Source organism: Poecilia reticulata, linkage group LG16 (genome assembly GCF_000633615.1).
Source record: "Poecilia reticulata strain Guanapo linkage group LG16, Guppy_female_1.0+MT, whole genome shotgun sequence".
In the NCBI taxonomy this organism is placed as follows: Eukaryota; Metazoa; Chordata; class Actinopteri; order Cyprinodontiformes; family Poeciliidae; genus Poecilia; species Poecilia reticulata.
In genome coordinates, this window is record NC_024346.1 from 10,893,101 (window position 1) to 10,917,210 (window position 24,110).

Below are 24,110 nucleotides of genomic sequence, written 5' to 3' on the forward strand. Positions count from 1 at the left end.
TTTTTAAAATTGTTTTTGTATATAGGATTAAGTGAGCCGCATATAATTTTACATTTCATTGTTCCTGAAAAGCATGATCTTGTTAATCAGCCTTTAGCTGCCTGGGCTACAATTTAAGTGCCTAATTCAAACTTATTCGTCTGCTGCTGAACGCTGACTTAGAACAGGATGTGACGTAGGTGGTTTCCTAATCTTCTTAGTTTAATTAATCTGGTCCAGGAGGCCCGGAGCTCCGCTTCTTCAGCCGCAACAGATTTAAAAGTGGATTTGGGTGCATGGAGAGATATCTGAGAGCCTGAGAGGAGCAGAAGCTGAAACTTCAACAGGTTGGAGTGATCTGAAAGCGGTCGTCTCCCCGCAGGATGCTGCTGCCGCTGCTGCTGCTGCCTCCGCGGATGTTTCTGGGCGCTGCGGCGCGACAGGTCGCTCCGAGGCTGACATACAGCTCAGCGGCGCATGCGCAGGTAAGGTCTGCTCTAGTGCACTGCGCAGAGGAGCACCAAAGTATCTTTAGACTTTGTTTGGCCTTTACTCTTCACAGCGAATGATTCAAAGACACAATTGTTAAAAGTATTATTGCAAACTTCAGCACAATTGTTTCCACTTTATAAGAAAGTCATAATATTAACAATGTGTTTATTATTGTTGGTTTGCCCAGGTGAAAAAAAGTATAGTTTAGCATATTTCAAACATACTTAAATTTGTGAAAGTACACTTTAAGTATAGTAAGTATTAAGTGTACTACCTATAATTATATCTGAAGTACTAAAAGTATACTTGTACCAATTTCGAAATTAGAACTTTAAACTCACTTATACCTAATTGTACCAAAATACGCTTTTAATATATTAAATAAAAGTATACTTTAATGGAACAAAATATATATTTGCCCAAGTGTAAATATACACTTTCTCAAGTATATTTAAAATATATTTTGTGTTAAAAAATATGTGCTCAAAATAGAATTTTTAAAAAAATTCATTTAACACTACTTTAGATTATTAACTTTAGATTATTAATTTCAGTACGGCTTTTTTTCCGGAGCAGGAAGCAAAACTTCACAGCCGCGCTGTGAAGCCGCAAAAAAGCCGGTTGATCATCAATTGACATTTCACCATTTTTAAAGCAGGTGAACCACGAGTAAACTTGAGCTTGACACATAGCGTCATCCTTGTAAGCGGTCTTTAACATTTGAACGGTTTCCGATGCTTTTTTCTTTTTTCTTTTCCCCGAGCAGGAAGCAAACTTCAGCCGCGCGCTGCTCATAGAACTTCTCCATGAAGAAAAACGACGACTGGACAAAACAGCTCTTCCAAAAAAATTCACTGCGGGTAGATGAAACGCCGCTTGGCACACTGATTGAGAAGACGTGGTTGAACAAATACCTAGAGGCAGAATCGTGTACTACGAAAACTGCGCGTGCAGCAGCGTCATTCTGGAAACTTTTGGGTAGCCCCTCGTAAGTACTGTAGTGTAGTTATGCATGTCATGTACAAAGTATGAATAAAGACTTATGAGTAATTAAAATTGTACTTTATTAGCAAATAATCAAAAATAAAAATTAAGTGTAATTTAAATACATTACTAATATATTAGTAGTATATTAAAAATATATTAAAAGTATATTTTTAATATAATTCTAGGATAGAAATAGTACACTCAATATGGAATATTTTTGGAATATTTCTCTTGAATACTACATAAAAAAAAGTATACTTAAAGTATACTAAGTACAACTTGAAATTGTTCCAAAAAAAGTACGTTGAGTATACTAAAGTATACTAAAAGTTGTAATTTAATACTATTTAAATACTACTAAAGTATACTAAGCACAAAAAAAGTTGTTCTAAAATAGTACAGTTTAAGTACATCAATCAAGGTATGCTAAAGTATGTTAAAATTTAGTATACTAAAGCATACTTCTTTTTTACTTGGTTGTATCGCCCATTTTGGAAAAACGTAAGCATTTATGTGCGTAAACAAAATGTGTATGAGGCAAATTTATGAAATTTGTTTAGTTTTTCAGAAAGCAATACGAAATCAACACAAAATCGAAAAGGCTAATGCAAAGCAAAAATGTTGCTGTTGTACATTTTAGAAAACAATTACTAAACATGCAAATAAAAATATATATATATATTTTTTATAAACCTTTGGTCAGTTTATTAGCAACTGGTGCGAACAAAAATCTATAAATGTTACATTAACCTAATAAACAGTTAACTTGGTGAAGTGCCACTCCACAAACCAGTTGATTATTTTAAAACAAGGTTCAAATAAGGTGAAAGACTGAAGCTTATGGGCTAACAGCAGGAATTTCCTAACAGCAGGTTTTGAAGTTTTTCTTGGACAGTAGAGGCTTATTTGCTTCCCTTCTCGAGGCTGGAGAGCAGAAACACATTCAGCAAGCTCTGCCCTGGTGGAAACGTGATCGCTTCATCTTGCTTTTAAAAGACGCCCAGGTCCCAGCTGGACCTAAATGTTCCTCAACAGCAGTTGAACCTCTGCATGAAGTTCTTGATGGTTCAATAAATTAATTTTGGTGCAGTGTTGCCAACAACACTATCCTTAGCTATAAAACTATTTTGATGCCAGTTCATGTTTCCTTTGCCAAAGAGCGACTTCAAGCACCATTTCCTTTAACTCATCCATTCTGCAGCAATTGTAGCTCGGAGTGGCGAAGGTTAAAGTTCATTTTATAAAAATGACATGTATACATACATTTCTAGCTCTCTTTCTCTTTCACAGACGAAACCCAAAAGGACAAAGTTTGGTCCTCTGAGTGATCGGGACCGGATCTTTACGAACCTTTATGGCCGGCATGACTGGAGGTTAGCAAACATTCATGCTCAGCTCATCCTCAGGCACATAAAGAACAAAAACACAGTAAAAAAATATGTTGATTTCAATTTGTTTTTATTCGTTTTAGACTCAAAGGAGCGCTCAAAAGAGGAGACTGGTATAAGACCAAAGAGATAATCCTGAAAGGACCCGAATGGATCCTGAACGAGGTGAAGATCTCGGGCCTCAGAGGCAGAGGGGGTGCAGGATTCCCCACTGGGATGAAGTGGAGCTTCATGAACAAACCCAGTGACGGCAGGTAAAAAGGACATCTTTCACCACATACAGCCTTAATGCTTTCCCAACATTCAGGTGCATTTCCTTCTTTCCCCTGTCCAGGCCAAAGTACCTGGTAGTGAATGCAGATGAGGGGGAACCTGGGACGTGTAAAGACAGAGAGATCCTGCGTCACGACCCCCACAAGCTCATCGAGGGCTGCCTAGTTGCTGGAAGAGCCATGGGGGCTCGGGCGGCGTACATTTACATCAGAGGAGAGTTTTACAATGAATCATCAAATCTGCAGGTAGGAATACAAACACTCGATTTTAAAAAAACCTTGGAAAAATTACAACTGTTCATATTTTCACTGCAGAATCATAAGCAAATACAAAAAAAAAAGAATACAGGAGGCAATTTTTTTGGAAATGGCATTTAAACATTTCTGTCTCTTGCTCCCGTTTCTTCTTTTTGCATTGTGAGCCTCCACTTAAACTTTGCACTGATCCACTGGCACAAAATTCAAAACCTGTGATCTCTTACCCGGCCCTTACATTTTAAAGAAAGGTTTCCTTTCTTTTTCTTTTGAAAAGGTGGCTATTAATGAGGCATACAAGGCCAGGCTGATTGGGAAGAATGCCTGTGGCTCAGGGTATAACTTTGATGTGTTTGTGATGCGCGGGGCCGGCGCTTACATCTGTGGAGAGGAGACGGCACTCATTGAGTCTCTTGAGGGCAAGCAAGGCAAACCTCGTCTAAAGCCACCTTTCCCTGCAGATATAGGTGAGGTAAACGCTCCACAGCCTCTAATCACGTCCACTAATGACTGAAGAAACAGCAAACTGGGTAAAATTATAAAACTGTAGCTGCTACATCTCTGTGTTTCACATCAAGGCGTCTTCGGATGCCCAACAACAGTGGCCAACGTGGAGACCGTTGCTGTGGCGCCTGCGATCTGTCGCCGTGGCGGAGCTTGGTTTGCCAGCTTTGGGAGGGAGAGGAACTCTGGGACAAAGCTGTTCAACATCTCGGGTCACGTGAACTTCCCGTGCACCGTGGAGGAAGAGATGTCGATTCCTTTGAGAGAGCTCATCGAGAGACATGCAGGTGTGTGTTCAGTCCAGATCTTTGTCGATGTCCGCTTTACTGAGCTTCAAAATGAGTTGGTGCTTGATGCAGGAGTGAGGGGAGGCTGGGGCAATCTATTAGGAGTGATCCCAGGAGGGTCCTCCACTCCCATCATCCCTCAGCATGTATGCAGCGACGTTTTGATGGATTTTGATGACCTGGTCCGCGCGCAGACGGCTCTGGGAACTGCAGCGGTTATCGTCATGGACAAATCGGTAAACAGACTGAATGATCTCACGCTGAACACACTGTTGGTGCTTACAGAGTGTGATTTGTTTCTTTTTTACTTCTTGCAGACGGATGTGATTCGAGCTATTGCACGTCTGGTTGAGTTTTATAAGCACGAGAGCTGTGGCCAGTGCACCCCCTGCAGGGAAGGTAAGGAACTGCAATGTGATGCTGCGTTTAATGTCATGTCTCTTGTTGAGCTATAGCTCAACGTAGGAGTGCTAAAGATTGTAATTTTCCCAAAATGAAAAGCACAAAACATTCATTTTATTTATTTATTTTTTTGCCTTCAGTTTAATTTTATACTTAATAAGACAAACATCCAGTGACTTCTACCCAAAACCAGGCTTGGGAAACTCAAATGTGTGCAGTTAATCTCTTTCAAGAAACAACTTCTGCAGGAACAGAACTTAATTCATGTTATATATAACATCATGTTATATTTTGATTCGTGTAAAGCTTTAATTTCTAATATTCGGTCACTTCTCAGTGATTTGCTTTCACCGCTCTCTCCTTCAGGAGTGGACTGGATGGACAAAATGATGTGGCGCTTTGTGCGAGGAGACGCAGCCGTGTCAGAAATCGACATGATCTGGGAGCTCAGCAAACAGATCGAGGGTCACACCATTTGTGCCCTGGGAGACGGAGCGGCTTGGCCTGTTCAGGTGACGCATCGAGTGCTTACAATTAAATAAATTCAACATGGGACAATTTTTTTTTTATTATTATTATTATTGAATCTCCACATCTTTAGGGTCTAATACGCCACTTTCGGACGGACATGGAAAACCGCATTGCTCAGCATAAACAGAAAAAGCCTCCAAGGAAGCAGGAGATTGAGATGATCTGAGCTGGGAAGTTTCCTGCATTTTATCCAACACAATAGTAAAAGAAATCCAAGTTATAAATGATTTTTGAAGCTAAAAGCTTTAGGAAACTATTGAATTCAGCCAGTTTCTGAAGCATATGGCATTTAGTTCCTTATCTGTCTGCAATGAGCTTAATAGAAATCCAATAAACACACAATCACCCCAATAAATTAGGTTTATTTCATAAAAGGATGAAATTTTGTAAGTTTACCACATGTAACTCCTGTATGACCTGTACAAAAGAGGAATTAGGAAAGAAAACCAACAAACAAACAGGGAGAGACACAAAAAAGGGCCAAAAGGTAGGAAAAACTACTCTAAAATAAAATGGTCATTGATGTATAACATCAAACTGATATTTTTTTTATAGCTTTAGACCATTTTTTTTTAAATCTGCTGCTGTTCTGATTGAATTCAAAGTAAAACGTGAGGCAGACTGCCGCTCATCTGAGCCTCTATACATCCAAAAAGAAAAGGAAGTCGTGCAAATGTTCATCTTCAACCTATAAAACATTAGTATGTCCACTTGCTTCCAAGAGCTGAATTCATTGTTCAAAATAGAGACGCAGCTGTCAAGAAGCTGTCCTCCATCAGAGAGATAAGTGGTGAGAAAAAATGAGGTCCTGTAGGATTGAAGAAAGCACTGAGAGACATTTCAGTTTCACGGCGCCATCCAGAAAGGAATGGACTGCTGCTGTGGCTGCGTTTTGGCACGAGTCGGCAGAGGCGGAGGGCCCCGGTAGCCCTGAGCCCAGCTCGAAGCAGTAGAGGTGGGTGGGTGGTTACCTGCCCCATGGTTACCAAGCCACGAAGCTTTGGACGAAGGGTGGTCTTCCTCTTCGTCAGAGGAGTCGCCGGAGTACGCAACTAAACCGGATCGTAGTCTTTTCACCGGCGGCTCTGCAGGAAGGAGGAGAGCAACAACAAGAGACACAAGCAGCGCAACGAGGAGGAGAGAGGAGAAAACAACAGGCAGATTTCAAAAGTGGCAAGTCAATCATTTCAAACACGTTTTGGAGAAACAATAGACAAGTTAATGTTTATGTCAGAAGAGCAGAGGATGGGGGGGGCGCCCCGTCCGTTCGAGTAGCGGGACAGCACCAGAGGACCCCAATCAGCGTCCGGCATCGCCACAGAGACACATGGAAGAGAGGAAAAACACAGAGAAAAAGAGAAGAACACAAAAACAGGAGAGGTTCTTGTTAGCAAGGACAGAAGAAAAACTACAAACAGTCCAGACTGATGATGTCATCAGAACGCAACATTACAGTTTTAAACAAATGACTCACAAATGCTTAAAAGTAGAGAATTCGTCATTGCTGATCTGTGTGTTTCTGAGTCCTCCACCTTCTCAAATAAAGCTGGTAAAATCTGCTGCACCAAACCCGTCGCCACATTTAACCCCTCTGCATGTGCACTAGTGACAACTTTACTGAAAAGTCCAGTTTTTGTTTGTTTCTGTGGAGTACAAACTCCTTTTACTTGACTGCTTACAGGAATCAAAGGTAAAAAAGCAGATTACCGTATTTTCCACACTATAAGGCGTACCGGATTATAAGGCGCACCTTCAACGAATGGCCTATTTTAAAATGTTTTTCATATATAAGGCGCATAGAATAGACGCTACAGTTCGGGTTGCCTCGCGATTTGTTCCGTGCTCTACAAATGTGGATGTGTAATAATAAAGAAGTGGTCCCCCAGTACTTTATATAGTAGGCTGCCCCAGTCATTGTTTCACTCACAGTGTTGGTGTTGCGATATTGTGCCCAACTGCTTTCTGGGTAAGACAGACCAATTGACACGCTGCCGCCACTGTCTCCGTCTCTCTTGCCCTGCCCCCCTAGGCTTTAAATGTATAGTGGCTGGTCCCATGGTAACCCTAGTCGAAGCACCCCCGATGAATGTCTAAAGCCACTTTGTTGGCAGAAAGAATGTCAACAAAACAGTCCGACTCGAGTCGGCGAGGAGAGGCTTCCGCGACTAGGCCGGGGCGTGGGCGGACGATGGTCACCCTTCTCCATTCTCGCACAGCATGTTGGTGGAGAATGTGGTCCTAAATGACCTGCAGACGACCTGATTATCAGGTCGGTAGGTAGCTAGGTCAGTCAAACTTTATTAACAAATCAGTGTTCTGACAACTATCCCAGCATGCACCGCGCGCTTCTTCTACGGGCGAAAATGAAGTCGGTGGTTGCTTACCGTAGTTGCTAGTCCTGTTGTGGCTCAATATTGGTCCATATATAAGATGCACCGGATTATAAGGACCACTGTCGGCTTTTGAGGAAATTGAAGGTTTTTTAGGTGCGCCTTATAGTGCGGAAAATACGGTAGTTTTATAAAATTATCTTTTAACAGAAAACATCAAATAATAACCGTCATACTAATGTGTCTTACAGAGCAATGCATATAATGTTTTATAGTGGACCCCATGATTTAATTTGCACAAAATAAAGACTGCAATATATTCATAACTTCATTTAGGTTTTCATATACTGGAAGTTTTTATTCCAGTGACATGTATATATATATTACAAATTGTCAATACATTATTTATTAATGTTTTAATTTAACAAGCGTGGATGCATATTTTCTCAAAAGCATCTAATAACGACTCAGTTTGTAAAATAAAATAAAGGATTTTGTTCGACTGATACTTTTTTAAAATCAGGTTTTAAAGGATTCATTTGAACCCAAAATGCTGATCTTTTTAGTAGTCAGTGAACGCACCACACTTGAGTGGTGCGTTCACCAGTGCCAGATTCGCTGTGAGGCAAATCTGGCACTTTTACTGAAGCAATAATACTCAAAGTTAGCTGGTGTAGCTGTCAGAGGAAGCACAACAAGAAGCCATTACTTCCTATAATGTGTGACATCATTCAGATTGCAGGAGAGCAAGAGACTTCAGCAGATAACAGGAAGGCTAAAAGCTTTTCAGTTGAAACCTTTTGAGCTTTGAAACTGTCTTGGAAATCTCATCTTATCTCACTAATGGATTTAAATGACAACCTATCCCTACTGCAATAATTTTATCTTAGTTTTAAAATCACACACAGAGAAAGGCTAAAAGGAAATAAATTAGATGTTTTCTTATTATTATAATTCTTAAATAAAAATCAAAGATAGGCCAAAGTCAGAACCGCAGCTCCATAGGTTGGATTTAGGCTTCAAAATCCTGATTGGTGCATCTCTACTCAGAAGGTACGTCGAGCCGTAACAACATATCTGGAGATTTTGAGTCACATCAGCAAAATCCTCTAAGGAGAAGCTGGTTTCAGGCTGAATGAGCTAAAATATTTAACAATTTAGCAACAACGTGGATTTGTTTGGTTTCTGTGACCCATCAGCTCATCAATCTCCAGTAAAACCACAAACATTTGGACACAAGAGTTTTAGGAAAGATTACATCATTCTCCTTTTTACCTCTACATAATGGAGGAGAAAAAAACGGGACCGATCTTATAAAGTGTTACAGTCCAAGTCCTGGATTTGGGCAGGGATTTGTGAATCCGCAGGATAACGTTCTTACCCACAAAGGCTTGGTGTAGTCTCCTTTCCTCCATCTGGTGTCTCACTCCGTTCACACGCAGGGATGTTGGTGGAGGCATCATGTGCCGACTGGAAAAAAAACAAGATGGCGTAAATAATCTCCACTCTTTGACTTGTGCATATGGAGGACTGATCCTGCCAAAATTCACACTAAAAAATGTATTAATTGGGAAAATACAATAGATATATGATTATATACTTGATAATAAGTATATTTTGAAGTAAATAAATAAATGTTATTAATTTCCATATTTATTATTGCCAGAAAGTTTCTTGGAACCTGATTGGTTGAGCAGACCAATTAGCAATCTAGAAACGCCTGCCTCTTAACCATGCACTCGTTGGAACAAAAGTTTAAATAAATTAATTACTGAATAAGTGTGATAAGAAATAAATGAAAAAAATGATTACACCATATACACCTCTGGAAAAAATTAAGAGACCACGTAAAATGATCAGTTTCTCTGATTTTACTTTTTATAGGTATATGTTTGAGTAAAATGAACATTGTTCTTTTATTCTATGCAAAAATTTACTATTTGTGTAAAATGAGAAATGATAAAAATAACGAAAAAGATGCAGTGCTTTCAGACCTCAAATAAAACAAAATAATATTCATGTAGAAGCAACAACACTAACATTTTAGCTTAAGAAATCAATATTTGGTGGAAAAACCAGGAGGTTTTCAATGGGTTCAGAGTAGCTGGCTCTTAATTTATTTTCCAGAGCTGTATATTAATTTATTACAAATTTTACGTTTATATTGAATTATTATTTCTTCATTCATTTATTTACTGTTTTTTTTAGAAGAATCAGACTTCTGAATGTGTACACACCAAAACATAAAAAGTAAGGAGTACCTGTCCCTCTCACTCGCCGGGCCAGAGGAACTCTGCTGTGCGGGTCCTGAAGTCTCTGTGCTGCCCACTGAGAAGCCTGCACCTAAATTAGTCATATGAATGGGTCCATGCTATGAGCAGAAAAACACACAGTCACCATTAGCAGACATCTACTAAGCCCTGTCCTGACACTTCATCACTTTACCTATCAGGAGATTTCCCAGAGCCTGATTATTGGTTTTATTTGAACTGATACCTTTGTCTGAAAATCCATACAGTAGAAATTGATGAATAACACTGGAAATGAAGTAAACAGCATGCCGTACCATTTCAATCAAGCTACATTAAAGCATCGAAAAGGAGGCAAGATTAAAGTGAAAGATTTTACAGATGGAGAGAGGAGCAAAGGAGAGAAGTGTTAAAAACGATGAGATGCAGCAAAGTTTTCTGCTACCTGGTACCCGAGCAGGCCGCTGTCCCTCTCGTCCGGCACTTCCTCTGTGAAGCGTCTCTTCTGAGGGGGGTTGATTGGAGCAGCTTGGAGCGGCAGCTTGGGAGGCGCCGCAGGAGGAGCGAAATGTAGAGGAGGAAGAGTCTGCAGAGAGGAGGAAAACAAATCCACTGACAAAAACAACAACAACAAACCAGTACTACCGTATTTTCCGCACTATAAGGAGCACCTAAAAACCTTCAATTTCCTCAAAAGCCGACAGTGCGCCTTATAATCTGGTGCGCTTTATATATGGACCAATATTGAGCCACAACAGGTCTAGCAACTACGGTAAGCAGCCGCCGACTTCGTTTTCGCCCGTAGAAGAAGAAGTGCGCGGTGCATGCTGGGATAGTTGTCAGAACGCTGGTTTGTTAATAACGTTTGACTGACCTAKCTACCTACCGACCTGGTAATCAGGTCGTCTGCAGGTCATTTAGCACCAAGTTCTCCACGAACATGCTGTGCGCAAACGGAGAAGGGTGACCATCGTCCGCCCATGCCCCGGCCCAGTCGTGGAAGGCTCTCCTCGCTGACCGGAGTCATTCTTTATGTCAACAAAGTGGCTTGAGACATTCATCCGGGGTGCTTCGACTAGAGTTACCAAGGGACCAGCCTCTATACATTTAAAGCCTGGGGGTTCGGGGGAAGAGAGACAGGGACTGCGGCGGCAGCGCGTCGGTTGATCTGTGTTACCCAGAAAGCAGTTGGGCACAATATCGCAACACCAACACCGTGAGTGAAACAATGACTGGGGCAGCCTACTATATAAAGTACTGGGGGACCACTTCTTTACAATGTGGATGTGTAATAATAGAGAACGGATCAAATTGGCAACCCAAACTGTAGTGTCTATTCTATGCGCCTTATAATTCGGTGCGCCTTATAGTGCAGAAAATACGGTACTTAAATCAAATTACAGTCTTTCCATTTCAAAGTTAATTGATCTGGTTTCAGTAAGTCTAATTTAAGATGATTAGTACTGATGATTGTGATAAAGCTGTAGGTGCTGGATGAGGTGGTATTTACAACCTTTTATGACCTTTTAAGAGACCCTCATAACACTGCAGCCTACAGACATCTAACGATGAGTTGTATCAGATCAATGATTCAGTTGAATTTCTTACATTTTATTCTTTCCATCTTTTATTTTACAGCAACTTGAGAGGTTTCTGTTTTGTTATTTTTGATAAATATGTCCAAGTTTAATAACATGAGAAAACCGTAATTTTCTGTTTAAGTGAAGCAAAACTGATAAATTTTTTTATGTTAAGGGAAATTTAGCCCTTTATGTTATGGAAAGACGGTCAACCCTTTTGCGACAAGAGAAAACTTAAGCTTTTAAGAAAATGGCTGCTTATCAATTGTTAGTGAATGAAGAGGATTAATCAACTTGTATCTCCACCATACTCACTTTGCTTGTGTCTGCAGTTTGGATGTGTGTAAGCTATTTCTGATCATTTAAATAATTTGCGTGAAACAATTCAGACCCCATGAACAGAGAGATGTTCATACAGCAGTAGTCTGTGGTTGCTCTTGAAGAAACTTTGCTCCATACAGAGCACTAATTCACGACAGAACTCAAAATCAATCGTTTTTATTGGCATCAAAATTTTTTTTTAACATGTTACAGTTTTTCTGTGTTGCTCTCCATCTTTGTTGCCACATCCTCGCCTTCAAGTTTCTGCTGCTCCGTCATGCAGCTCAGCTGAATGATCACTAATAAGGTGAAGTTTGAGGAGTTTGTAAAGTGTGTAAATTTCTAAACAGAAACTCATAAAGTGCATTTTGCATCTCTACATGGACCGTTTTTCTTTCCCGTTCTAGAATCCCTCCACATTTGTTTCTGTATAAACTGACTTCGCTTCAGGATGGCCAGTTGCGCCCTCAGCTGGATGGAGGCCAAATTACAACACTAAAAGAAGGTCTAAGAGGCTAATTGGTTGTAACAAATTTTAATGTACTAAATCATTAATCCACAATTAGTCATTAAATGTTTGCACATGGGCTTCTCTCTGCTGGTTTGAAAGAGGCTGAAGAGAGCTGTGAGTTTTTCAAGCTGCAGTTTAAATGCGCTCCTACCTGATGCAGAGAGTCTGGAGCTGAAGTGGGAATTGGAGCCAGAATGGGAGCAGGGACAGGCGCCAGAGTAGGAGCAGGGATGGAAACAGCAACAGGAGCAGGAATCGGCGCAGGTAGAGGGGAGGAGCTTGGACGTATGGGGTACTGAGAAGGCACACCGGCAGGCATGACTGGAGGTACAGGAGGTGGGACCGTGTAGGTAGGTGGGACAGGTTGGGGCTGGGGCGGTGGGCCAGGCACGCTGTAGCTCGGCTGGAATCCAGCTGGAGGATAGTAAGGGGGCTGAGGGGGAATCCCGTTCACTACTGGAGGCTGCGAAAACCCTGGTGGAGGAAGAGGAGAGGCACACACCAAGTCAATGGCTTTGATGCACCGAGGATGCTACATGTGTTAGACACATGAGCAAACAGTAAACTGGCTTCATAAAATAAATACTGAGTTGAATTGAGATTTACAGCAGACCAATACGAATCACTTTAAAGAAACGAAAGTAACATTTTCCAAATTTGAGCTAGGACTTTACGTTGCGCAGAAAAGCTGGGAGTACCTTGTTGCGTTGGCATCATTGTGTTCATTTGACTAAGGTAACGGGAATACTCTGCATGAACCTGCGAGGAAAAAATTGCTTTTAGATTCAACCAACTGGCATTTAAGAGAACATAGCAGAGAACTCACACTTCCTCTAAACCTCTACAATTCATGCTGCGTTTTGCAGAAGGCTGTGTTTGCAGAAAATACCTGTGGTTTCAGGCAGAGGAACGAAAATGCTTCTGTAAATGATGTGTGCAAATTATTATCTCAGTGGAAGATCTGTAGAAGCCACAGGACCTTTTTTTTTTTTTAAACAACTTTGTAAGAAACCCTCCAACAGTAGCCACAAATAATAGTTTAAAACAGTGTTTGAAATGTCAGTGTGGCCATTCAGAGGTAAACTGAGGTTGATGATATTTGATAAATCCACAGAAATAATGCTTAGCAATGTATTTTTTATTGCTTATAGTTCTTAACTAGGTCTGCCGAGTAATGACTGTCATGTTTGAAATATCGCTTCGGAGAACTTTCACGTTATATTTGGCTTGGCGACGCCTCCTACACAGAGGTAAGAACAAATGTTCGCTTTAGGAAATACACCTCTACGATTTTTACGCCCCGTTTTCAAGTCTAAGTGTAAACTTGACCTTTCAATGTCACAAACTAGAATGGGGCGTTGCACAAGATGATAGTAAGAAGCGTCAAAATTCGGGGAATTGTCCCATTATCAGTTTGTGAAAATTCACTTTAAGGTAATTTTAGCATTTATTTGTAATCCTTTACCAGTTTTCGACTGTGAAACTAAACTTGAAAATATTGACCCATCCATTCAAAACATTCTGGTACATTCATGTAACCGGACGCTTCTATTAATTCAATGAATTCACCCCATCAAAGGGCCCTAATAACCCTCTAATTAAGACTTAATTATCACTAAAAACAAGGCAAAGCAAATTGTTGACTTAGTACTTAATGACTCATAATTACATGGGAAATGCGAGGTGTAAACGAAACGTACAAAACATTTGACAGTGTCAGTAATTGCTGCACTCACCGTCAGAAGGAGATTCTCACACAGGGTTTTTGCTGCAGCCAGTCCTTCTGGTTTAGGATGACTGTGGAGGAAAACGTCAACATTTAGTTTCACTGCTCAATGGATGCACGATTTCCCCCAGTGTATTATAAGCCTGGCGGGCCACCAGGCTTTACTTGTGCCCCCCACCAGGCATAGCATTGTGTATTTATTTACGTTTATTTTAAAATGTTTGCATTTTTGAAGACTTTATAGTTGGTTTTCAGGTATTAATCTTCCAATCTTTTAACAACCCATAATTATCAAGTGATATTTTCAAATGTCCCGTCAACTTTAAAAATTTTTTAACTCTAAAACATGATGGGCCGCTGGATGAATGACTGCCTTAGCGCCCAACCAGCAGGCTTAGTAAGTTTTCTGGGGAAAACCTTGGGATGGATAAATTAACAGTGAAGGAATGGACAGGAAGGTTCTCAAAGCATCATAAACCAGAGTATAAAATACAAAATGAACATTAAACTTAAAATAAAAACATAATACAGACTAACTGCTTTTATTTAAAAAAGATAAAATACTTGTTTTATTACTTATAATTAGGTCTTGTAACAAAGATCCACACAAACCATCTTCTAAATTTAGTAGTAGTTGATAATAAATAAATGGTTCATTAGATGCAGAGTCTGCAGTTGGCATGATGCTTAGGAATGAAAAGATTATTACTCTTATTATCGTGATAATATTTTCACTTTAAAATTAAATTAATATTAAACCTGTCTGTGGTAATTGCAATATTAAAAACACTGAGTAAAAAAACGGAATAAATGTAGATTTAGTTGAGCAAGGAAGACTTTTTAAAAAATGTTTATGACTTTGCAGAAACCAGCCTGAGTAGTCGACTGATCTGCCACACTAGCTCCTTAACAGAATTGTTGATGTTTCCAAATAATCTGTTTTAAAACTAATTTCACTTGTTTTTAACTTCCTAGATTGCTCCACAGGACTGTCAAAACTAAAGTTTTTTTGGTAACACTTTATTTGAAGGGGGGTGAATAAGACTGACATAACACATGTCATGAACATGAATAAGCCTTCATGAATATTTATGACTGTTGTCATAAAGCGTCATTCGGTAAATTATGACACTTTTGATACAAAGTTGACATTATTCAAAATGTCTTTGTTATGACAACTTGACATTAACCAATAAATCATTACTGATATAAATTTGTTATAAAAGTATTACTGATTGCACTTAAAAAATTAGTTATTATGTTATTAAAGGTAAAGTTTAAACAGTAATGATTTCTTGGTTAATGTCAAGTTGTCATAACAAAAACATTTTGAATAATGTCAACTTTGTATCAAAAGTGTCATAATTTACCGAATGACGCTTTATGACAACAGTCATAAATATTCATGAACGCTTATTCATGTTCATGACATGTGTTATGTGATGTTTATGAAAGTGTTTGTCATTTTATTCACCCCCCTTCAAATAAAGTGTTACCGGTTTTTTTTTTTTTTGTCTGAAATAGTGATGAATACGGATACAGCAGATTAACTGAGACAGAACTTCCTACAAACCTTTACGATAATCACTTCTGAAGTGTGATGAACTTCAAAAATGATATTTTCATGCAGGGTATCTACGCTACAACAGTTTCATCTAAAACAGTCTGAATTATCGAGCCAATTTAATTCAGACACAAATCGGTGTGTTGCCGATTTGTGAGCAAAGCTGACCAGAGCTGGAGTTGCAGATTTTTTATTACACCATGCTGAATCCTCCAGGATTTAAATCTGTTTCCATGATGCAGCTTTCCTTGCCAGGATTCTGTATTTCTATCAGCTGTGTCAAGCACACTGTGAGTGAAGCGCATCCACGCCGAGCGGTTTGTGGCGAGAGCAGAGCTCTATTTTCCCTTTGCAAGGCAGAACAAACAACTACAGATGAACACATAATAAAATACAAATGAGCCTTTTTCAGAGCTCTGTGCTGCAGGTTTTTGGTGAAGCTGAGGGGAAAAAGAAAACAGCATTGATGACAGAGGCAGAGCAGCTTCATGGACTTCACAGAGATTTTTCAGAGGAAGAACAAACGCAAACAAAAATCAGCTGCTGCCAAATCAGAAAGAAACTGAGAGACTCCTCTGCATTTGAATTAATAACGAAATTATTTCATGTGCATCAGAGCCACTGTGTTTATCCCTTAAAGAGGTTTCAATTTAGTGCATTATAGTCAAAGTATTAGTCCTGCAATATTCATGGTTATGCAAGATTAAATATGCCTCCTTCAGACTGCCGAGTTTGGATCCAGTAAATTTTTAAAGACAGATAAATGGAGGCCAGTGACGATCTTGATGTCACTAAAATAGAAAGCCAGACAGAAAGAAGAGGTGGACCACAAAGAGGATGAGGCTTAAACCAAGAGACAGACACCAGACTCACACCATGAAGGTCAAAGATTAACATAAATACATAAATAATTTAGACTAATTTAAGCTCTCTCCTCTTTCTAAAGTTATTACTCATTAAAAAGTATTATTCACTGGAGACTCTCTCATCAGGGCGGTTAGTAGATCTAATCTTTTACATTTTTGATGTGTCACATTTACATCTGTAGTCATTTTATTATGTGGGTGTTTATGTGAAAATGAAGGCAACTTAATAAATTTAGAGCAGAAGGTGATGCTGCAGAAAGCAGACGGGGGTTAAAATCATTGACTAATCATTTAACATTTTGACTGATTCATTAGTTCAGCTTTCTTTTTTCTTAACTTAGGTATAGCTTGATACCAAGAGCCTCACATTAGAGTGAGATAATTCACAGTTTAATGTTATTTTACGAAACGTTCTGCGATCCAGACTCACCTAATGTAAATGTACATGGGTTCAAAAGCCTCGCGTCCAGATGCAGGCTCTAAACAGCCCGATCCTTTTCCTCGGAGGAAAACTTTGGCCCCAGTCTCGGCCTGAATGTGTTGCAGATAGGAGCAGGCGGGGCCCTCCACCCGCTCTTTGACCACAAACCCCGGGACGGCGTGCTCCAGGCCCACAAAGATCTTATCCTGAACGTAATGCATCTAAAAACAAGGAAGAACAAAAGACATAGAAGGAATAATTTTTTTTTTAAAAAGAACAACAAATGATTACAATAAGCTGTTTCTTTCAGAATTGCAGAACTTTTAAAAATGGAAGACATTTGTAACAGGACGTTACAACCTCGGGAATGTTTGAGACGTACAACATAAGATGATTAATAACTCATTGATTACATTAAAACAATCTAAAACTGTGTCAATTAAATTATATGCTTAAACAAAAACGCTCTCGCCAAGTTTTCTGGCATTTTGCAAATAAAAACACTTTTGATGATGCCAGCTGACCTAAAACAAGAAAAGTTTAGTTTGATTTATCTTCAGAAAAAAATGTGAATGTCTCTCTTTACTAGGTGTATGAACACACACCTGATAAATGTTTTCTAAATTTAAGCATTTAATCAACCATTCAATTGCACTTTATTGCAAAAGTGTGCAGTTTGAGTATCAAGCATTTCAAGGATTTTAAACAGAAATCAAGTACTTTCCAAACCTTGAAAACGCCTCATTGAAATTCAAGTATTTTCAAGGATTTTAAGCCACAGAACGAAAACAGTCCACCTCCACCTCTCTTCACAAAAGAGTTTGATTTTGAAAATAAATAAGTTTTATAACCAGCAGCTGCAAAGCTGAACTAAAACTCAGCCGTCTGCTGACAAACCAACTCACCCCTGACTGAAAGTGAGGTTTGTGGTTTGTCGCTGGGGGCAGCGTGGGTGCAGGTGGGTTGTGTTGTTGGTAGACGGTGACCGAGGCTCCACTGGGGGAGAAAGATGGGGCGGCTGATGAAGCCGTTGCAGCTTTTACGACGCCGTTAGTGATGATTTCCTTGATTCTATTAACTGCTCCTGAAAAATGAGGGGAGAAAAAAAAAGATCTGAATTACCACCTGAATCTGACATACATTCACAAAAATAGGCCACGGTGTATTTGCAGAGTACTAACTGTCGACAAGCTCTCTCGTCTGTCCTTGAACATGCAGATACAACGGTCGGTCCCTGTGAGGAATGTGCAGAAACACACCGAATGAATAAGCATGGAAAGTGTTAAGTAGTAGTGAAAACAAATGACTAGATTATTCACCCTAACAATGCTTTGTTCTTTTCATCTGCAGTCATGTACCGCCCTCTGGTTGAAACTGCAGCTCCGCTCACTTTACTGATCTGCAATCAAGTCACATGGTTGGTAACAAAGACGTCAGAGAACAGTCGACTTCAACACGTAAGATTTCCTGCCAACCTCTTCCTGCGTCTGTCCGCGTGTGAGGAGATTTCGACAGGACAGAGGGACATCGTTGATCTCGACTTCGGCGACCACCAGGTCGTCTTTGGCTTTTGTTGGGGCAGGAGGCTTCCCAGCACCAATAATCTGACAAAGGAAGGACAACGATGCAAAATATAAAACTGTACTTCTAAGAAATATTTTAAATATTTATTTTAATTTACCTATTTTTAGAGAAAGTAGCTGCTAATGTTTGAAAGAAGGCAGAAACTTCAGGAAAGACCCAACTCTGCATCTCTGGCCTTAAAGCATTTTCTATCATAAAACTGATTCCTCTGTTTCAAATATGAATATGAACAAATATGTGGCTGGGTGCTAGGGCAGTCATTCATCCAGCAGCCCGCCGTGTTTTTGAGTTAAAAAATGTTTAAATTTGACAGGAAATTTGAAAATATCACTTGATAATTATGTGTCATTGAAAGACTGGCAGATTAACACCTGAACACCATCTATAAAGTCTTGAAAAATGCAAACATTTTAAAAAGACTTAAGTAAATAAGCAATGCTTAGTCTGGGTGGGGGCACAAGTAAAGCCTGGTGGCCCGCCAGGCTTACAACCCTGAATATGTATATCATGTTTGTACAGCTGTCCAAATAAATGAGTCAAAGTCCCCCACTTATGAATTATCCACGTCTAGCTTTACATCTGGAGTCAGGCACATATTTGTGCATCCAGGCAAAGATCACCAGCTTCTTTACAACATCTCAATCTACTGCTTAAGACTCAAAGATGTTCCTCAAAATTAAGTCCAGATGATTTCTTCAACACCATACAATTCCAGACACTTTATTCACATATAATACTTTAGCAAACCCAAAGTAGCAGAATATTTAGAACAAAGGTTTGTCAGGAACTTGATGATATTTCTATAGTGGTCATTCTTTGCATGTAGAAGAAAATAAAATAGTACTGAAGGCCTAATGAATGGATAATGAACAGAAGGAAGTATGAACGAATTGGTGGATAAACTAAGACACCTTATGAATGAATGGACTAAAAAGGGGGAACAAACAAACGAACGGGTAGATTACTGTAATAAATGGACAAATAAATTATTTCCCAGTTTTTTTCCTGTGTTACAAATCTACAAATTACTGCATTTGTGCAAACAACAAGTCAGGCTTCACTCTCAAACACATAAAGTCACCAAATAAAATATTTATAGCTAAAGCACTAAATATATAGATGTATATTCCAACGCTTTAATTCCCATATCATCAACATCAACCTTAACTTTGACACAGATAATGTATAAGTTATGTGTAGATAGCGTAGACTACATACTTTAAAAAACTTAGTAGCAAATATTAATCAACAGTCAAGTTGCAAGGTTATGAGATAATGTGTACATGTTAAAATCAGCATTTCAAAATCTTATCTCAAATGTTGCCAAGTGTTTACTATGATCTGAAATAAATGCAATTCAATGTAAACAGAAACACAAACCATCTCAAAGTTGCTGTTTTTTTTTGGTTTTTTTATCAATTTACTCGTAGATTTCCAACAGGCATGTATTTCTTTACCTTGTCAGATGGTAGCGGGGAGCTAATTTGAGACGGTTTGAGTTTCCCTTTGGCCACCAGCATAGCGTTGATCTTGGCAGCCACGGCCGCTGCAGCATCCAGAGCCCCGCAAGGCGCAGCCTCAGCCTCCCTCATCCCGCCGGAGCCTCCAGTCCCAGCGTCGGGCTGGTCCCACTTGCTGCGGCGCCTGAGAAAGCAGAAAGTGGGGGAAATCATTTCTAGGAACAGCTGTAACTTTAGTATGCTAGCATTAGCTCCTGCTAATAACTAAAACGGTAAATTGATATTAGTATTGATGTAAAAGCTGGTCTAAGATGGCCTTTAAATGAATCACAATGGCGTTAGTTTTATTGTTATTCAAGGGCCCCTAACGTGAATCACAATAGAAGAAGTCAGACAGAACACCGACATGATTACATAATAAGGCTAACATTAGCAGGTTAGCCGCGGCTAACTGAAGGCATTTAAATTTCATGTAATATTCCACAGAAATACACATAAACAGTTAGCTTGTACACCTACCCGCTGCTTTGGGTTCCACAAAAGGACATTAATGTCACGTCAAATCCTAATTCGTCTCACAACGCAAACAAAATTGTATGCTTGGAACCTCCTTCGGGTTCTGCACGGTTCCTTCAGCTGGCAGTGGCTGTTTGCTCTCCGCTGCTTTCTTTCCCCCGTCGTTTCCGCCTCCGGTCTTGTCCCAGATCAACACAGTTCCCAAATAATTCCACTAGATGGCGATAAACACAAACAAAAAGTCCTCGACGTTCCAGTAGGCTGCGACTGCCACGGCTACTTCTGACCCCCTTCTCGTCGCCTTTGGGTCACACTTGGCGAGGTGAAATAAAAACCTGTAGTGCAATAAAAAGGGGAAGGATTTCGTTGTCGGACTTGCTTCAGGGTTCAGGTAAGTTTTACCACTTGCTACAACTTTAAATGTCTTCAAAATGCATGTAACTTTAGTTAGCTTTTTTTCTTCTAAATTATAACGAAGTTTAATCTTAAAATCTAAAAATCAACTGCATTGTAAGTGGCTTGTTCCTGCGTGATTTGTATTTTTATTGGGTTTGTTACCATAAAGTTGACTTATAAATGTTTTTCATTTGAATTTGGTTTTTAAGAACAGGATTAAACCTTTTGCCAGAACTTAAAAGTGATCAGCTGCTTCCTTATTATAATTTTTTTAAATTATTATTATTTTCACTTATATCTGATTAAGCTTGGAAACTTGTTTCATTTGATGTAAAGATAAAAGGAGTATTCTTGCAGAGCAGAAATTGGCTACATCATTTTAAGAATTTAGTCATTTTTATTACATCGTCTTTGCAGTTATTTCATAAAATCATAATTAAAACGCAGATTCAAGATGCAGTTGCTGACAGTCTCTTCCTGACGGCTGTCACCAACATGCAGCCAGTTCAGGGCCACAGGCTGCAGCCTCATGCTTGCACATTTTAAGATTGCGCAGGTTGCTTGTTTATGCAAAGTCACCCTGGCTGGTGTGCGATTACTGGCCACCCAGGAGCTCATAGAAAGGTCCAAGTTACCCTGGAAAGCGAGAGCGCTGTATAGGGGGGAGTGACATGATTGAACAACCTGCAGCTCTGGGTATCTGTATCTGAGAATAGCAAAGCTTCTTTTCTAAATAATGGCTGCACTTTACCACCACAGCTCACCTAATATTAATTTTCCTTTCAGTTCTGTGCATAAAGTTCTAGAATATTTTAAAAATAACTTTATGCAACAGCAAATTAACATTTTATTTAGTTTCATCTGAACTGAACTAATTTGTTTGAATCAGGTTGTAAACACTTCATTGCTTATGACCAGAGCGTCTTCTGCAGCAATGAGCCATCGAGATTATAGGAGTCCCTCCTGTCTGGGACAACAGGTAGCAGGTTGGGTCAGTTACTCAGCCACCTGAGCTGCAAGTTCAGTCACAGACAGACGAGTGGAAGAACTTGTTGAGTTACATACTGCGCATGCTGTGCAGACATTTGAAGGCAAATCATTTATCTGGGAATTATGACTAGATGATAAACACTTTGATCCAAAGTTATTTTAGACTTTGTGAGATGACAAAGTCTAATGTGTTGCTTACAGGAGTAGAAACAGTGCCTTACAGTTCCCACAGTCCCCACAAATGACAGAGAGGCACAAACATGTCAACAACATTTTTTTTCGGTCTGATGCTCATTCTCATCAACATTAAAAAAAAACAGCAACAGTGATGACAAATTAAGTAGGTTGGATTTGCGTTAATCTGCAGGAACTGCACCAGCTGAAAAAATAATAAACTTTGCGAAATATTACGCATTGCATTCTATACCGCTTGCAAAAACGGATCAGTCCCCATTTGTGGGGACTGTGGGAACTGTCTTTAAATATTTAGTTCCAATTCTTTTCTTGTGTTACAAAAGCAGCTAAATTACTGTTTCTGTGCAGATAACAGGCCAGTCTTCACTGTCAAACACATATAGTCAAAAATATATATTACAGACAGACAGCTAATATGACAAAAACAGTTTTGATACAAGGACCATTTATGTCTTTTAAAAGTCCTTAAAAAGACATTCAAATTCTTAAAATCCTTTTTAAATGTTTGTAGTAACAAAATGTTTGTCTGGTTTGAAATGTGCTGTAAATTTCAGAGGGTGTTCTTTATCACCTTTGTTCTCCCCCCATAGAGTGTGATTTGCAGCGTGAAGACGCTTCTCTGGTGTTTCGTAAGCTCCTCCTCTAATTTCGTGTTCCAGGCATTGATACATTTTGGTAAAATTTCAACGGAAATAGCTACTACAGGTCAGTTTTTTGTCTCAGATATTTGGTCTAGCAGTGAAACCCTAGGGTTCATGTGGGGTCAGAGGTCAGCAGACCCTTGACGCCTGCTTTAACAAGGAGTGACAACTTGCAGGCGGTACATTGCGAGAGTAAAAAGTTCAGAGCAAACGCTGAGAGGGAGACGGTGCAAGAGAGGCGTTCTGTGGTGGGAGCAGGAGTGCGAACTGTAACTTGTGTGTTGGTTAATGTAACCCCTGACCTCTGGAGGGGTCCACCTGATCCCAGCGGCTGACGCCGGGGTGTGAGATCAGGGGACGTGACGGGAGGAGGGCGCCTCTCGGAGGCAGTGCCAGGCGTTGGACAAAGACTCAGTGTGAGAACCTGGTTTTCACTGTTTGCCGTCAGGCTGGTAATTGCAAACTGTTTTTTCTTTAATGTGGGTGTGTGTTTCACACGAGAGGCTGGCTGGTTTTCCTGGAACTGATTTACACGACTGTGAAAAATTATTCATACCTCTTGAACATTTCCTCATTTTGTCGCATTGCACAACAATGCCAGTGTACTTTACTGGGATTTTTTTTTTTGTCATAGACCAACACAATGGTGAATGATTGTGATGTTGAAGAAAAATAACAAATGGTTTTCAATTTTATTAATGCGGGAAAATCTGAAAAGTGTGGTGTGTTGGAGATATTTTCCAGCTTTGCACATCTAGAGATTTACTTTTTTGTCAAACCTTCTTTGTAAAATACACCAAGCTCAGTCACACTGAGAGCATTGGTAGGAATTCATTTCCAACTCTTAACACAGATCTGAACTTTTTCGGTCTGGGTTCTCAGACTTCATGTTTAAAGGTCCATATTGTTTGAGATTTATTTAACGTCAAATGTCTGCTAGTGAGCAAATCGCTTTATTTAATCTGTTTGCAATTTGCAAACAGAAAAACTTCAGATTTTGACCACAAATATTTGTTTTAGACCTAAAGACACTATAATTGTTCACAGTAGAGAGTAACAAGCACAATTCTTTTGCCCAAACTGGATCAGTAAGGGACTTTCATTTGAAATAAGATGCACCAATTATATAGATTAACACTGGGTAAATAAAATATGGTAAGTTTTCTTTTTTATCATTTGGCTTTAAAGTATGTCCTTTGTTTTTTTGTTGTTGTTTTTTTGCTTCAGAAATATTTAATTTCTGTTTGGGATAATGTACTATATTGAATCCTTATTTTGTTTTTCTTAAAACAAAATAAGAAGTAAAATAGAGGTTCTTTAAGTAACAAGTTTTATATTGTAGGTACTTTTAAAGCTTATGTTTACAAAGATTGTTCAAAGCTTATGAAATTGCTTTCAGTTTCTCCACATCTTTCTCCCTGAGTTGTTTGCTGCATTTCTTGGTCTTCATGTTTGTTCATTGAATGTGAATCCAGCTTCACAGAGCAGCTGGATTTACAATGAGTTTAAATTGTTCTTTATTACTAAATATGTGACCTCTGACAATGCAATCCGACTGGTCACACCTGATTTTACTTGTAGGTAAAGGGGGTCAGATTAAAATTGATTTTATTAAAAAAAGAAAGAAAGAAAGAAAGAAAGAAAGAAAGAAAGAAAAAGAAAG

General features: G+C 39.3%; 3 protein-coding genes across 6 annotated transcripts in view; 2 read left to right on the plus strand and 1 right to left on the minus strand.

Annotated features, from left to right (window-relative positions):
- The first annotated feature begins 219 nt into the window (after positions 1-219).
- LOC103478105 (NADH dehydrogenase [ubiquinone] flavoprotein 1, mitochondrial-like) lies at positions 220-5,574 on the plus strand. Of its 3 annotated transcripts, none has more exons than XM_008431622.2 (10): positions 220-464; positions 2,749-2,831; positions 2,930-3,100; positions 3,181-3,364; positions 3,651-3,840; positions 3,952-4,165; positions 4,235-4,400; positions 4,482-4,563; positions 4,933-5,078; positions 5,168-5,574. In XM_008431622.2, exons 1-10 carry the CDS (start codon positions 363-365, stop codon positions 5,261-5,263), a joined length of 1,434 nt encoding a protein of 477 aa, XP_008429844.1. In that variant the 5' UTR covers positions 220-362; the 3' UTR covers positions 5,264-5,574. The 3 variants fall into 3 exon arrangements, with proteins under 3 accessions (XP_008429844.1, XP_008429845.1, XP_008429843.1); XM_008431623.2 differs by having other exon boundaries at positions 3,952-4,089; positions 4,177-4,400; XM_008431621.2 differs by having other exon boundaries at positions 3,952-4,400.
- Positions 5,444-20,390, minus strand: khdc4 (KH domain containing 4, pre-mRNA splicing factor). 2 transcript variants are annotated; one of them, XM_008431624.2, is made up of 14 exons: positions 20,229-20,389; positions 19,707-19,893; positions 18,141-18,269; positions 17,985-18,064; positions 17,847-17,899; positions 17,571-17,749; positions 16,675-16,886; positions 13,825-13,885; positions 12,787-12,847; positions 12,240-12,562; positions 10,122-10,262; positions 9,689-9,798; positions 8,809-8,897; positions 5,444-6,182 (listed from the first exon to the last, which is right to left on the minus strand). In XM_008431624.2, exons 1-14 carry the CDS (start codon positions 20,255-20,257, stop codon positions 5,944-5,946), a joined length of 1,893 nt encoding a protein of 630 aa, XP_008429846.1. In that variant the 5' UTR covers positions 20,258-20,389; the 3' UTR covers positions 5,444-5,943. The 2 variants fall into 2 exon arrangements, with proteins under 2 accessions (XP_008429846.1, XP_017164924.1); XM_017309435.1 differs by lacking the exon at positions 5,444-6,182 and having other exon boundaries at positions 8,804-8,897; positions 9,689-9,770; positions 20,229-20,390.
- An 80-nt stretch (positions 20,391-20,470) lies between these two features.
- kcnj14 (potassium inwardly rectifying channel subfamily J member 14) overlaps positions 20,471-24,110 on the plus strand; it is a 37,622-nt gene continuing 33,982 nt past the window's right edge. The window contains exon 1 of the mRNA XM_008431614.2: positions 20,471-20,616. The gene's annotated coding sequence lies outside the window, so the exon portion shown is untranslated. The remainder of the gene's footprint in view (positions 20,617-24,110) is intronic.

Excerpts from the sequence above, each read along its gene's own strand:
- LOC103478105 (XM_008431621.2), top strand. The coding sequence starts at position 363 with ATGCTGCTGCCGCTGCTGCTGCTGCCTCCGCGGATGTTTCTGGGCGCT. Across the intron at positions 465-2,748 it reads GCTCAGCGGCGCATGCGCAG|ACGAAACCCAAAAGGACAAA; the intron begins GTAAGGTCTGCT and ends TCTCTTTCACAG. Across the intron at positions 3,841-3,951 it reads ACCTTTCCCTGCAGATATAG|GCGTCTTCGGATGCCCAACA; the intron begins GTGAGGTAAACG and ends TTTCACATCAAG.
- khdc4 (XM_008431624.2), bottom strand. The coding sequence starts at position 20,257 with ATGTCCTTTTGTGGAACCCAAAGCAGCGG. Across the intron at positions 19,894-20,228 it reads TGTGGAACCCAAAGCAGCGG|GCGCCGCAGCAAGTGGGACC; the intron begins GTAGGTGTACAA and ends CTGCTTTCTCAG. Across the intron at positions 9,799-10,121 it reads GCGGCCTGCTCGGGTACCAG|CATGGACCCATTCATATGAC; the intron begins GTAGCAGAAAAC and ends TTCTGCTCATAG.